Source organism: Athene cunicularia, assembly GCF_003259725.1.
Source record: "Athene cunicularia isolate RWA chromosome 1 unlocalized genomic scaffold, athCun1 chr1_part2, whole genome shotgun sequence".
In the NCBI taxonomy this organism is placed as follows: Eukaryota; Metazoa; Chordata; class Aves; order Strigiformes; family Strigidae; genus Athene; species Athene cunicularia.
In genome coordinates this window covers 50,037,063-50,053,431 of record NW_020799092.1, presented here as the reverse complement: position 1 = coordinate 50,053,431, position 16,369 = coordinate 50,037,063, and the positions used below count along the sequence as shown (strand labels likewise).

At 38.2% G+C, this 16,369-nt stretch overlaps 1 protein-coding gene across 1 annotated transcript in view; it reads left to right on the top strand.

Annotated features, from left to right (window-relative positions):
* Positions 1 to 16,369, top strand: part of TMEM117 (transmembrane protein 117) — a 241,730-nt gene that overhangs the window by 46,635 nt on the left and 178,726 nt on the right. Inside the window, exon 3 of the mRNA XM_026841040.1 lies at positions 2,237 to 2,369. Coding sequence (XP_026696841.1) covers positions 2,237 to 2,369 — 133 coding nt within the window. The remainder of the gene's footprint in view (positions 1 to 2,236; positions 2,370 to 16,369) is intronic.

Here is a 16,369-nt window from a genome sequence, read left to right as displayed (position 1 = left end):
GGCACGATGAAAAAAAGTTAAGGATGTAGGAGCTTATTTTGTAATAAATAGTGCCTCATTGTAATAAATACAATGCCTCAGTGAGGCATTGTAACTCAGCATTTGACAAATTTTAGTTTAATAAACTGCTTGGTAGTTGATCAGTCTTTCTGATGTTACCTTAATAGTAAAAATTACCACTGTAACAACTATATTGTTCTTAAACATGTAACGTATTATCTGTTGGTACAAAGCCCTTTTGAAATCCCATCTGAGATGTTAGAAGTTGTTCTTGCTGGGAGTCAAGCACTGAAAAATATGTCTATGCCTTTCCACCATCATTCACCCACTCCTATTTAGATCATTCATCACTGCAAGTAAATTGCCTTTGAAAAATCAGGAACCATTAAAACCAAGTATAAACTAAAAAAATCGGAATGGGGAAGAGTGTTGTATTTGAGTAAGACTTTTGAGGATACAACAGTAAAATCAATCTTGCTGTGACAAACTTGTAATATTACATTTGTGAAATGACAAGAACATTGCCATGAGAAACAATCAAAGCTCAAATACTCTAGGGAATGTTTTGTTATCTGTGTTGTGATGACTAGATTTGGTGTACATATCTGACTAGGAAATGAATAGTGATTACATCGTAAGTATGGCTGTAAGCTCTATTCTCTTTTGCAATATGATTATTTTTTTTTTTTTTTATGTTACCACTTACAGTTTGTGGCCTTGTTGTGGTATAATGTAGAAAAAGTCTACTGTAAGAAAATAAAATGATTCTTCATCTTTGTGCATCAAGGACTTGAGCATAGAGTGTAAATGACTTGTCCATAATGTCACTGGAGTTCTCTTGCAGAATTTGAAATTGATTTTAAGGCTCCTGGCACTTGCCCATTACGTGAGGTCATCCCAGCCGAGCCTAAGACTTTTTCAGAGTTTCCTATGTTGGCATCAGATGATTGGCAGACAAGAACACGTGGCAGATTTGTACTGCCTCACAAAACAGAGGAGCACTGAGAGAGTTGCACAGTATCATTATCTCAGTTTTACTGAGAGGAAGAGTGATTATTTACTTATTACTAAGCATGTATTTTTGTGTACTTTTGGGTGTAAGCAAGAGTCGTCTTTGACTCAAGGGATGACTTTTCCTCTGATACATGGAGTTCCCCTCTAGTCCAGGAATTTCTTTCATCTCAGCTGGTCCTGCAGTCACTTTCTTCAGAAAAGCAAATAATCTCTTTTTTCTCATAAGTCCAAATGTCCTAAATCCCCAATTCTATTCCATGTTTGTGTTTTTCACAAGCTAGATGAACACATATGATGAGATCAGATCGCTGTTATCATGTCATATATTTGACCCGATGCTGTCTATAGTCAGTGAAAAGAGACAGGCAACCATCAAGATTTAATGACTCTTTTGTTACTGATCAAGAAATAACTGGCAGCAAATAGTGGACCTCACGCAGCCTGAGGTACTTACGACACTTCAAAATTTATAAAGTCTCACTTCTCAAACCATTGCTCAAATGCCACTAAAAGGAAGCTCTTGCCTTGAGGTCTAGACTAATTCCATGAGATCTCCCCTGCTGTGGCATTTGTTTTGGGGTGTTAGGATGTAAGAGTTTCTAGAAAATGGGATGGTTTAGGCAGTTGGCCTTCCAATCTAAGGCTGTGCATCACTACTGTTCGTTGAGCTTCAAAGTCAGCAGGTTGATGAAACTATTTCACATGAAAGAAAAAACAAAAAAAGGTAAATTTTCTTTTTTTCTCATTGGGTCAGTTCCCCATTCTTGTTCACTTGTGCGTGACTGCTCAGCTTACTGTGTCAGCATAAGAGCAGAGCGAGTAGAGGTATTAATGACTGAAACAGGGAAACATCAAAAGCTGTTTAACCAGCATGTAGAATCACATGTAGTGTATGTAAAACCACGACCACACTTTGATCAGGTTCCACAGACATGATAACTCCTTCAGACCTCCACCTCAGTGATTTTGATTGTAAGAGCCTAAACCAGTTTTTCAAGGGTTTGTGGGAAGCAACCTTGTAATTTTGTAGGAACGATACCTGTTCATGCTGAACTGCAGAAGAGTAGTTTGGCTGCATGATACTAAACCTGCCTTCCCCACACACAGGGGAATAATTGAATATAAGAAGAAAAACAGTTTAGTACTCTGTTTTGGTTTTGTTATCATGTAAACATGTATTTAACTGACTAAAATATGCTTTCTCATAATATTCATCCCACAGGTCAGTTGCTTCGTCTGAAAATGTTTCGAGAGGACCATGGGTCTTGGATGACAATGTTCTTCAGTACCATCCTCTTCCTCTTCATTTTTTCTCACATTTATAATCTGTTCCTCATTATGGCAGGGAATATGAGGTAGGTTACAGAGCTTATTTTTGTCTCTTTTGCTCTAGAATATATTCTACTGGAAACTTTTTGTGTTATGCTGCTTTACAGTGAACAAGAGCTTACCAAGATGTAAACATACTAGTATTCACAATCTTTTTTTATTCCTCTGCTTTCTGAATTTAGGTAGCATAGTAATTTAATTGGTTAGCCAAAAGGATTAAAGTATCAGTTATAAAAAGTGGGGTCCTAGACTAATGATAGAAACTATTACATCAGGGTACTAATGAACATTATATATATATATATATATATATTTTTAAATTTACAATTATAGCTCAACACATTTGATTTGAAATTATGGGTGAGTAATTTCAAAGTATAAACATTACTGTTGTGCATACTCAGGAAAATTAGACTTAAAGTCGAAAGAAATTGAAACATTCAAACTTGAGGAAACTCGCACTCTGAACACAGACATTGAATAATTTGGGTGTGTACAATAATATTTGCTGATCCAGTTTGTTAAAAATATTCTTAAAAATCTATTTATTTTTTCATAAGGTCCTCTGTCAGGGTGAAGTTATGGTTGGCTGAGAGATGAACAGCTATCTTTTTATTATGGTTGGATTTATTTTAAATGAAACTTTTAATACTAATTTTCTGGTTTAAGACTTGCTTCCTCCTGTATCTCAAAATTAACACCACATTCATGTGTTGATTTTCCTGTGAAAATCTACATTATTAGTCATCTAATACATACAAAATGAGTTTATTGGACAGAAATACACAGTCCTGTTATTTATGAAAGGCAAGATAGCATTTGAAGAGTTTCTAGCAGAGAATAAGAAATGCAGTGTATATATGAGTTGAAGAATAGTGAAAATAATCAAATTACTTGCTCTTAGCAGAATATCAGAGCTATACTGACAGAGTCTGATGAAGAATTATGTTACAGACCTTAAATCTGTCAATAAAAATGCATGGTGTATAAAGTCCCGTTACCGGTGTGACATAAAACACAAGGTGAGTAGAAGGCAGACTGGTTGTCACTGAACAAATGTAAACACAGACCAGCTTGGCTGATTATGAGACATGTCATGAACACTAAATGTATTGATTTGAGCAAGGTGCATAAAGCATCAGAATCACCGAGTATTCTAGGAAACGATCATGGTGATGATGTGGTAGATAAGAATAGGTGCCCAATAAGAGGCAGAATAATCATCCCTGAAATGAAGGTGGGAGTATTGCAGGTTTCTGGCTTCCCTATTTACATAGTCATAATAGTATAGTTATTACATTGAGATTTATATTTGGTATTTCTAATGCTCCATAAACCATAACTAGATGTTAAGACAAAGCATTAACAATTTTGAAAGCTTGACTCATGTCTGGAAATCAGAATTCATTTGTCCTTGTCAACATTCTTGCTTCCTGTGTCTGTTAGAATCTTCCATTAGCTTCACTGAAGAGTTTTGCTTTCTGCAGGGTGCTTATGCCCCAGCCCTAGATTTGTTGCGATTGCTTTGAGAAGCTGCCCATGCAGTGCTCAAGGAATCATACTGCCTTTTTCAAAGTGGACTGAAGGCTTGTTACAGGCCGTTTGGGTGTCCATTCTGGCAAAAAGGCGGCAAGTGGATATGGAACAGTTTCAGTGTCAAACTACGCAATGTAAAACATCAGTCAAACAGAGCCTTTGTAGCTGTCCTCTCAAAGTTCAGGTAGAACAATGTGTAGTACTTTCATAGAGTTCCTACAACCAATATCATCAAAGCCAACTATTTCACGTTGCCAGAATAAAGTGTTTCAGGGAGTGGATTATTCTTTTCCTGAGTTAATGTAATCCTTATGAAAGCTGTTTGCTTCATGGTTTGTACTTCTGTGCAAAAGAACAGCGCTATCTATGCCTTTTGCCACAGTGCCTTACTGAAATGACTGACACCAGAGAGACTGACTTCCAGGATAAAGGTCAGAGTCTGCCTGTATTGAGGTTATAGTCTTTATAGAGACAGGCTGACCTTTGTGCCTATGGACTCGTATGAAACACAAGCATCCAGAATACACGTCTTTTCAGTACAAGGGCTACAAAAGCCTTACAATTACTGCCTACAAGACTGAGTGCAAAACTCTTTTTTTTTGGCCTGTGTTTGCTCCTTGCCCTGTCTCTGTTTCAGCTTGCCCTGTGTGCTGGCAGGAGAGTGATTCTGACAAGTTTCTTTATGTCAGATGTTTGGTCTCATCGATGACAATCCCTTTGTGGCTCATGAGTAGGAGAATCATATGTCTTGCCTGTGCATGCCAGTGTGGATGATCACAGCAGAAGCAATATCCTGTTGAGTGCTAAAGAAACGTGTGCCAGGAGTGCTTTAAAGTTCTGTCATGTTGCCATCTCTGAGAAGGTATATTTTACCATTGCCAAGATTTGGGTTTTTTTGAAGTGTTTTTAAGACACTTAGTGTGGCAAACCTAAAAAGTGTGAATGTGTCCCTTAAAAAAGGGTAGTGGTAGGGACTAAAGTTTGTTGCGAAGAGCAAAAGCTGAACAAGTTGCTGGTATTTTAACATGTATTATACAGCTGTTTGCTGGATAAAGGTGTGACTATTTGAACGGAAAGCTTTGTAACAGATTGGAATGTATCTTTTTTTAAGTCCCTCTTCTTTTATCAGTGACATTTCCTTTTAGGGACCTCACAGGTTATGGCACTGACCCACTGTACATTAGGTCATTGCTCTTGTAGTCAGAGCTGAACATCAGTTGAGGAAACATGTCTGAAAATTTGTTGGAGAGTGGTCTGCAGCTAATATTTCTTACTGCTTCTCATCCCTGAAAACAGTAAGCAGAAGCCAGGCTGGGCACAGGGCCCAAATCAGGTCCAGTTTGTGTAAATATCTGAAGGCACAGCAGGGTTTGAGGCACAGGCATCAGGAGTAAGGTATTTGGTCTAGCTGGTCCTTCTAGCTGGTCCTTCTCTGCAAGAAAGATGTGGAATAGAGAGGATAAATGTGAAAATGATCGAGAGATGGGAAATGTTCAGCCGTTATTCAGATTTAGGTTTAGAGACCTGGGGAGTGTAGCAGGATGAGTCAGTCAGAACAGACGAACAGCCGTTAGAGAGCAGGGCTGGTAAAGGCTGCTGTGAGAGTAGTGCAGAAAATGCTGTTCCAGCAAAAGTCAGAGTAACCTTAAAAACTGCTTTATGCTTTAATAAGGAGAGATTTCTTTCAAATAGTTTTAAACCTTGCAGAACAGTAAAACCAATTGTAGAGGATCAGAAAAAATATTATCTTGTGTGATGCCAGGGGCTGAACTGAACTGCGTAGTGGGAATGAGGCCTTTGAATTTCTTCTGTAATTCGGAATTTTAAGTTTTTGAAGTAGCAAGGAGGGCACTGCCAGTTACATTTGCTGATTACATCTTCTCAATGGGTGTGTGTCTATGTCAGCCCGTGATATGGTGCCTTGTGAGAGGGACTCTTACACAACACATTGTGACATATGTTGGCCCAGCGGTCTGCTCTTCATGCTATGAGTCTTGTGGTGGTTTTGTGCACATGAACAGAAGTAGAATGTCTGTCACGTTGCAGTCCATCACACATATACAATGGTCCATCACACATGTACACAATGGTCCTCTGCACAGCGAGCCCAGGCAGCCTTGGAAAGAGGCTAGCTGCCATCTAAAGTGGCCCTCTGTGTCAAATCTGTCACTGTCACTGCCTGCCTCAAACTATTCTTTGCCGTCACATGTCTGAAGAAAATCCCTCCTTCCTTTATACATCTTGCAACAGCTGTGGGAGCCTGTTTGGAGGTCTTAATACATACTCAGCGCTATTTCCATCAACACAGGCCTGCATATAGTGAATATCGGGTTTTGTCTATGATTATAGACAATAAGAAGATAGTGGCTGCTCTCTTGTAGTACTTCTGCTTCGCTGGTTTTGCTTCTTCAGAAGTGTCTGTCAATTCCTGACACTTTATTGTAACATTTTCTTTGATCAGTGCGCTGAGGTGGGAAAAACAGTTTGCTTTTGGAATCTGAACCAGAGCATTGCCGGTAGTCACTGGGTGAGGCTGAGGGGTGTGAAGTGGTGGCAGCACACTGTGATCACAAGTGACGACAAACCATGGCTGCACAATTTTTGGGCACCGCCCAGTCACAGTTGGGGCTATGAACGCACTGCAAGGTGGCCGGGTGGCCATCTATTTGTCTGTCCATCTGGGGAGGTCACTGCACAGCCCCTCTGCAGACATTATACACCATTGGCCATGTCTGGAGTACTCACACCCACTCTTGAACAGTGTGGTCCTGTTCATCCAGTCCTGAGCAGGACATCGTTCTCCAACTACCTTGATGGTCTTTGAAGACATGACTTGGGTCCATTAAGTGCTTATAAAATACCTTGTGCTGGACATTATTTATCATGCACAGTTAGTTATAAGACAAGACCAATAACATTGGCTAAGGCCAAGGTTTCTGTTAGAAGCAGTAAAATTTAATAAGCTGGAGTGCTGTTGAACATTTGCAGCAAACTCAAACCTAGTATGTGTGAAAGTAGCTCACAGCCCAGTGGACCAAAGTAAAGCTCTCAGAGGATTAAAAAACCAAATTGTTTTTGCAGAGGGAAATTCTAGAAGGCAAGGATCAACATTGCCTAGCTTGAAGTATTACTTAAAACAATTTAAAACCAGGAATTCATGTAATGAATGGTAACAAGAACAACATGAAAATAACATAGAATTTTATGACAATGTTTTATGGTATTACATGGTAAAAAAACAAAAAAAAAAAAAAAAAGGACAAACCGCATCAGAATCCTCCTCTGTCTGCTCCTTGGAGGAAACTGGAGAGGTGTTGGGCTATTGAATTCTTAGGGCTTTCCTGGTGATTCCCAATTGACAGCATGCATATCTAGTTAGGTGCCAAGCTCCACTGTAATATCTTACCTGAAGACCTGCCCTACGTCACTGTAACAGATACTCTGTGCTACCTTGCCAGAGATCTGATTTCTGCCCTTGTCTTTGGACTCATGGCCTTCATTTTTCAAAATACAGTGTGGCAACTGTATTCAAATCTTGGGTAGATATGTTAACTGTCTGGCAACTTTTGCACAGTGCCAGTGAGCACACTCAGGTTTTCTGCCCCCTTGCAGAAGATGCCTGGAAGGCTTGTCTCAAGGCACTCCAGTGGAACATGAGATACTTACCTTGCATTTTGTCTCCTATGCTTGGCTATTGGTGATTGCTATTTTGGAGCTTAAGTTGAAAGACTGAAAAAAGTAGATCAGGATTTCATTAAAAATTAAGGGTTGTAATGTGCTGGTGAGAGCTCTTAGGATATTGAAAATAATGACCCTGGAATGATTTTGGCTTTTAAAGGACATGCAGCTCGCTCTCAGTCAAAAGCCAAAAGCAGTGTAGAGTAGTTCCCTCCTCAACCTTTTGATATCTCTTGCGTGGTAAAGTGACCAAACCTGTAGATGTTTCTAGCATTTTATTCCTGCACATGCCCACAGGGACTGCTGGAGGACTGAACAGCATCATGGTGACCTCAGTGTTTTGTCCCTATCTCCAGTGGCATCTTGCACACTGCAAGGCATGCTAGTGTGCAGTTCCATCATGGTTTCACAGGAGAGGAGGCTTTTTTCTGCATATTAAAGGTTCATATAAATGTGGTTAGTATAAATCTGTTTTGCAGGTCCGGATGGAGGGTTTCACAGATTGAAAAGTGCCTATGTTGTGTCCACGGCCTGGAGTTGTGACACTTCTCATCACTTTTCAGATCAAGGACATGTATTTAATTTGCAACGCCCATGTCACCTGCCCAGCAGCCTGGAGCTATCCTATATCAGAGCACCATCTATTTTAATCATGAACATTACCTGTATACATGCAGTTCAGGCCTTATGAACTGTAATATTTAAAGAACTGTCCTCACAGCTATTGAGTAACTCTGGCTATTGCTTGAAGTCCCATCTAACTCTTGAACTGGTGAACTCTTGCAACAGTGATTAAATTTGTGGTATCTGAACAGGTAGGGTGAAGTGCAGCTGTTGTATGCCATTTATCAAAGTACCATTGAATACGTTTTTTTTTAAACTGAGGGAATTGTGTGTTTATTTGTTAGCTGAAGTAATTTAGATTCTTGAACTTCATCAGTGATTTTGAGCTGTGTAACAGCTCAAAGATATAGAGCAGAACTAATTTAAAGCTGAAGCATAAATGAATGGAGGAAACAGGGTTTTTTTTCTTTTTTTAATCAAATGGGAAAGAAGAGGGTTGCAGAGAGATGGGAAAAAGGATTACTAGTGTTCATTCCTAGTGCATTGTGGCAAGGCCCACGTGGTGGCAGCAAAGGGCGCGTTTTAACGGTCGAACAGCTAAATCCGGTGGAAGTAGACAGGGATCCTCTTTATAGAACATTTAATCTGGATTTTTCTGTGCCACAAGCAAATTCACAACCCTTAATTTATCGTGTCTTTCTTTAAAGGAATTCTGTGTCTTGAACTGTCCAAGGACTGTCCCATATTTTTGTCATTTATATGTGACTTTTGTAGCTTTAACATACTGAAATAATCTAAATCAGTTCCAACATGTATTGAAGTTTTTTCAATTGTATTGCTTTTAAGAGGAGAATATGTTGCCTAAAGGAAATCTATTCTCTCATTTGGAAGACTGTGTCAATAAATAATGCTTTGATATTTAAAATTACAATACAGTGATGTATTTTTTACATGACATCCAAAAATCAGAATTGTGACTGCTTGTCTCACAAATGTTAGTTGTCGTAGATGAAATGCTTTTCAGTTGACCAAAAGATTTTCAGGTGCATCATTATTCAACATTGTAAAGCGTCATTAAAATTGTAAACATTTGTGTTTTCTCTTTTGATGCTAATTGTCACATTATTATAGCAATAATACAGGTTTTAGCTCTGTATTTACACTGTAGTGATGCCATAAGGCAAGTCCCAAATTGTTGTTGGTTTGTTGTTTTTTGTTGGTTTTTTTTTCTTTTTCTTTTGTTTCAAGCTCTTAGCTGGAAAAAAGGGCTTAATATTTGTTCATACTCAATTGGCAAATATAATGTTATACTGTGTTATGCTGTGAGCTTTAGAAAGTTCAAGCTTTTGTGAACTGGTGGAAGGAAAGGTTCCAAATCCATAAGTCCTCTATTGCCATTGTCAGAGAGTAATCCTTTGGGGCCATCATAAGTCTTTCCCAAGCAGTATGTGGAAGACTGGGGCTCCCTTTAGAATACATATAGGTTCTAAACAGCATAGGCTGTGTGACAGGCTTAGCCTATGTAAATGTAGAAATGTTTAAATGTTGTAAATGCAGAAAGTTTAATACAGTTATAAGAATTATGGATATAAAATATTGCTCCAAGAATGCAGAAGGCTGCAGTCTTTAAATGAAGCTTTTTATTGCAGGTTGTCATCCCAGCTGGGTTCCTAAGGTACATGTGTCTAGTGAGATCACATCAGCAAAGGAAACCATGTTTCCAAGTCACTGTGATTGAAAAGTCTCTTGAGCCAGCATTAGTACTTGAAAATTAAAGTTTACTTTAAAATTTCTAAGGTAGTTCAATGTGTTTCAACCTTTATAGCTAAACTTACTCTCAGTTATATCACCTGGTGAAAAGGTACCCCTTGGTTCCATGTGCTAAATCTGCCATATTGCTTCTGTCTTCTGTAAAGCAGACTCCAGCAAGGTTTTCTTTCTAAGGCAGGAAATGGCAAAGCAAAGAAAATGCTTAGTTTGGATGTAATTGAAAGATGATGATTCTGAAGTCCCAAACCTTTTAAAGACTAAGAAATTCATTCCCCAAACCATACTCTCTGGGCAGAGGACAAAGCAGGTCTTGCATATCAGAACAACCGGCATGAAATCATCATACATCCCAGGATGGATGGATGTAGACAGGATAATAAAGAGCTCCCTTATCCATAAAGACATCCCAGGAGTACCTTGTGGTCAGCAGGATCAAAGGCTGGCAAAAAAACTGTGGCACAGTTGGAGCTCTGTTATCATGAAATATCCATAATACAGGTTGAGAGAAATATTAATCACTTTGAAAGAATGACTGAAATTAATAGGAGCTTCTGGAGAAAACCAAACTGCAAGGGAAAAGTAAAATATCCATTTTCCTGTAAACTGTTTAGGTAGCTTAGGAGTGAAGGCCAAACCATAGATGTTCAAGTGACACAAATCAGTTCTGGTAGGAATTCTTTGTCAAGACAGGCAGAGAACACAGCTTGGGAGTTAGGTACTTGTCATGTGTACTGACTGAATTGCTCTCAAGTACTTGTAAGTGTTTAAATAAGAACTGGAGTTTTAGCACTGTTGTAAAATGTTCTTTCTCTAAGAGCTTTTTTCCTATTGCTAAAATTAACTACTCTGGTTTTAAGAAGGTTGTCACTGGTCAGAGATGCCAGAGGGAGGAACTGTAAGTGCTGAACACAGCCAAACCAGTCAGATAAGAACAGCAAATACAAAGGGTGCTGAAGGCTGCAGTGGGAAAAGCATGTGAGAGACAAAGGCATGCCCAGCATCAAAGGGCTTGAGCTCAAGCCCTAGGTTGGACAGAAGAGCAAGTGGCCCTGTGGCTGTGACATAGCTGTCCTGTGGTGTTGCTATGGTGACACTGATGTGACTTTGGGAATGTCTTAGAGCTGTGTAGATTGATTCCCCTTTCCTCCTTTCCAGTAAGTATCCTTTCCAATGCTGGGGATAACAGACCAGGTAAATTGATCATGGCACAATGTAGTTAAACCTTATGCAAAGGTTAGTTTATGACACTGTACATACTTGCTTTTTATTGTGTTTTGTTTTGTTTTTTCATTTTTAACATTATGCTTGTTTAAAATGAAAAATCCACAATTAAAAATATTCAAAATGTCAGTTAATATGTTTGTATTAATATGAAACTGCATATAAAAGACTTCATGAAGGAACTTGTTCATTTTTTGATGGTAAAGTTGGCCATTTTTGAAGTGTTTTTGTTCACATCACAAATATAAGATTATTCCTCTGCCCACCCTGTGGGCACTTGCTGACATATTTTTTTCTTTTCTGAAGGCACAGGTAATGGCTACAACATCACTTTTTAAATTTCATACCACTGTGGCTTGAATTGATGTGGAGACACTGAGAGTGTTTTCCCTTAACCAGACTGTGATACTGTCACTGCAGCATTTTCCATTAGAATTATGTGAAAATATTCTGCCTGGTTAGTTCTCTTGCCAGTTCAGGAATCATAGCGTTGCTACTGCCTACATGTCTTCTTTTCTTTGCCCGTGACACACGAGTTGAGTCTCCTGAAGACTGAAAAATGCTTTTCTCTAATGGAGATTGTTGAGTTCCAAAAGGAAAAATAACCTGGGCTAAAGTTAGTGGGTTATCCTGCATTTGCATCTCACGATGTGGGACTGTATGTCTATGGCTGATCATGATCTGTGAGGCTGGAAGTCTAAAGACACCTCCTAAGGGCTGTTAGGATATAGGTCTGTCAGGATCATCTGGGGAGAGGCTTAGTGTCTTGGACAGGAAATCAGATCTTCAGGTCATTGCTTCTCATCATGAACTAGGAAATCTGTAAAACTGTGATCTGGCCTATTAAGAGGATTTTTTCTTTACCAGGAATTAAACTAGAATCGGGGCTTATCTTCTGCAGGGCAGTCAGGGGAACTACTGCCAGTTTCCACTAGCTGAGGAGCTGGTCCATTACTGCCTTTCTCTCTCCCATTTGCTTTTAGCTCATAGGAGGACATTCAGGTAAACACAAAGTTTTAATAAATAGAAATTTAGTAATGAGCGCTTCTATAAAAACCAGTTTTTTAAGAAGAAAATTGTTTTCTGGCGGTTTTCATCCTTCTTCATTTTGGCTGAAAACCCTGAAGATACCAAGTACCTGGAATGGAAAACCATGTGGCACAGCTGCCACCCTAGTGAGACATTTGCTTGCTCTAGGTACTGCTTCTGTACTCTCTTTTTTTATCATCTCAGCAGAACTGGGGAACAGAGAGCCCACCTGGCCCTAGCATCTCTGCCAGCAACGAGGTAGGTGGTAGCAGCAGATGGGTAGGCAGCCTATTCCCCAGCCTTGTCAGGCTGCTGGAGTGCAGGGTTCAGTTATGATTGAGACTGCTCAACATGAAAGCCAGGCAGGGAAGAGAAGGAATTGGAAAGTGCAGGAAGAAATTTTGTAGGCACTCACTTTCCTCTGGCAGCAGCAGTAGCAGCAGCTGATGTGACTCAGACAAATTTGGCCCATGTTGTGCTTTCAGCTCCCACAGGGTAACACCTGGGATAATAGTCTCTTACAGTGCCCTTCTGATGGCCCTGGGTACATTTAATGCCTCACATTTGGATGTGACTGCTTGTGTCAATGAAATTGAGTACTTGAGGTAGTTCTTGCCAGATTATAGCCCTAATGCTGGTGGTTAAACTGCTCTTGCTGGAGAAGGCAATCTAAATTATTTTTTCTTCATTGTTTAGTACTACAAGAGAAAATGGAAAAAAATGAAAGACCAAGTTTACTTACAGAGAAAATATTATTTGATTTTATTTAAGCATTTATGATTGTAGTGCCCCCCAAAAGTACATGCATTTGTAAAACAAATTTTTTTGTCATCTTGGAAAAATCACTGCACAGTGATTTTTATAGAAATGTCTGAGTTTAGCAAGTGATAATACATGTCTTTCCATTGTTTTGTCTGATAACGATCAATCACCCTAAAATTACAACTGTAACAAAACTAAGTTGTCCATTTAAAAAATATTTACCTCCATTTTTCAGCAATTCACTGTGTCCTAAGCCTGTTTAAAGAGAATCTGTGTTTTTAAATAAAACTGTGCTTTAATAATTAGCCTGCAGTATTACTACATTGTTTTTTAAAACAGGGTATCTGGCTCATAGGTGACACCTATTCATTAATATGTTGATAATTCTACAAATCAGAATATTAAGAGATGTACTTATATGTGTGAACTTTTGAATATTTTTTTAATTTAAAAACTATTTTTTTCTAATCTAGGAACTTTGTATTTTTAATCAACATTTTATGAATTTTTCACCCAAACTAGAGAGTTTTAAGATTTTGGCTGTGAAATAGAAGCTGTAAACAGTTTTTTATTTTTTAGAAAAAATAGGTATATTCCAGTAAAAGAAAAATGATTGAAAATCTACTTGTTTGATAAAACCTTATGATCTCCTTGGATGTCATGGAGAGATTGGAAATATTCAGTTTACCAGACAGTAAAGAGCACAAATTAAGGTTGTAGAACAATAGTGCATCTCTTTTCTGTTACTTGCATTATTTTAATTGATGTTTACCTGAGTTAATCTAAAATGAAACTAGCAATATTTTTACTATAGACTTGGACTTGAATCCTTAGTCTTCTCTAAGCAGTACTCATAATATGGAGAAATCTTCATCTCTAATCCTCCAGCGGGAAAAAAGACAGTAAATTTGGTGAGGGAGGAGAATTTTTCATGATTTGATAAAGGAAATTTAGGCTACAGAAAATACTGAGGAGGTTAAAGGCTTTCTTGCTTTATTTAATGTCTTATTTTGGTCGGTTACTCAGATTCATTTGCTGTTTCTTCTCTCTGTGAATCTGTGCCAAATCTTGAGACCTTTACTCAGAATGCCCACTAGATAATCCAGTACTTTTGCTTGGTAATAGCTCCAACACCTTGTTTTTTATTGTGTCTTAGAATTTCTTCAGCCTTCTTCCAGAAATACATTTAAAGTCTTTGTTCAACTACACTCACCTAAGATTTTGAAGTAAATGTTTTTATTTGTTGTGCAGCAACAGTATGCGAAGTTTTGAGACAGGACTTACTACAATTTTGTTATCTTTTTTGTATTTGTGCCAAGACTGTGTATTATGTAGTTTCAGCACTCAAAGGAACTTCATGCTCAAATAAGTAGCTGATACACCGGTTACAGCAAATTGATGCAATTATTATTTTGAATAAAACATTGAATTCTTTCTGTAAAAAGTTAACAATCAGTCCAAAATTCTTCAAGAATTCAAAGCTCATTGTGAAAATGTACAAATTAACTACTTATGGCTGTACCAGATGGCAGAAAAAAATGCTAAATTAATTAAAAGAAATTTTTTATAATGAATGTACCCACAGCTTTCTCCATGTCACCATTGTTCAATTAAATTTAGTGTTAAAGCATTATAATTGACATGAAATTTTCAGTATTATTCAGACAAAATGCAATTACCATGTCCATTCTGTAGAGATATTCTGTGAAAGAAGGAATGAAATATATTTTAGAGTGTCTTGGTTGTGTTTGTGAGTCGGTACCTATCTATATATGTAGAGAGAGAGGAATTGTAGTGATATATGGCTATTTCCGAAAAAATGGAAAGTTTCTTTTTCATTCTAAACATATATACTTTTGCCTAAAGGCATTACTGTGAGTCTGTTATTTAAAGATATCCCCCCCCCTTTTTTTTTTTTTTTTTTTTTAATGAGTAAAACTTAATGCAATTCACCAATTTAGGAATGAATGAGCTTGAAAATAGTTGAGTGCAAAATACCAGAATTGCATGCCCAAGTGATATTCATCTATGCATGCAAAAAGATTAATGTAAGTTAGGATACAAACATTTTCCAATGCAAAAATATTCCATGCAAAGATTTCTTTGCAGATAGGTTAGAAATATTTTGCCACTTACCAATGCTCACCTAGCAAAGTGCAGGCTGGGAATTTATTTTTAGAGACATTTTTACTGTAAAAGAGTCAGCATGACTGTGATGGAGAGCACTGCTGGTTGTAAAAGTTATAATGAAACATTGAAAATGACACGGTTAGAACCTATCTAAATGGAAGCAACCTCTAAAAAGAATTGTGATAAAATGGCTTTCAGTGGCACATGCTCTGAAAAGTAAAGATACACAAGAGGTTCTGCTTCTTTCAGGTGTCTCATTGTAATACTTCCAGTCTATCTAACACACAATGGTAACTGAGAACATAAATTGATAGTAGGTAACAGCAGTATTGACACCTACAATTAGTTCTGCAGTGATGAATAAATGATAATAGAATAAAAAAACCCTTTTCTAGCCTTAAAATTCTTGTGAGGCTAAGAAAGGAAATATTCCTTTAGCACTTAGCTGTCTGAAGTAACAAAAGGATGACACCCTGCTCTGTATAGAGCACAGTGGGGGAACTTGCACAGGGCTTTTGTTCTTGTCCTAGAGGAGTGAAGGCCAGTACCGTGCGAACTCCCTGGTGCCCCCCTGAACAGCAGGTCCACTCCTGAGCAGTGGCAGAAACCTGCAGTTTTGGTTCTGTAACACCAACTATTAGTGACCTGTGTGTATGGTGCTTCTTGGGTTTAGTCCTGAGGCTTGCAAGACTGGCTCAGGGACAGAAAAAAAACCCCTTATGTTACAGACTTCAGAAACATGTGTCACAAAAGCCTGGAAGTTTTCAGGGCTGCAAATATTAATCTTAGCCTCTGCTCATATGTAGCAACATGTAGCCCTTCAGGCTGAAAAGACGTCTTTTAGTCTTCTTCAGAGTTACATTGCTGATAATTAAAAATGGCTTTCTCACAAAACTTACCCACTAGAAGCATTCCATGCTAAAGCAGTTTTCATATATGCATACAAAAAGGTCAGCATAAGGATAGAAAAAAATACATGCGACAGAAAGTTTCTGACAGTAAGTTGAAACCAGAATTCAGTAGGCTAGAGCATAACACCATCACAACCAATCCACCTCTGATCAGTTTTTGTGTCTCAGAAGCATCCGCCTTTTGAGATATTTCAGTTTTGATTTTTTCAAGTAAGAATTCTTTCCTTCTTCCAAAAAATGGAGAGTAAATGCTCAGTTCTCATATTGGCACAGTTGTGGAGGAAAACCTTGGTTTTAATCTATTGCTGAAAGCATCCTAGGATCTTTCCACACAGTGGATATTAAGATTCAGTTTCTCCCTGTTCTGCTTTGCCTTGTGTTGCAGCTGCATAAACGAAGTGATTCACAGGCAGTACATAAGCAGA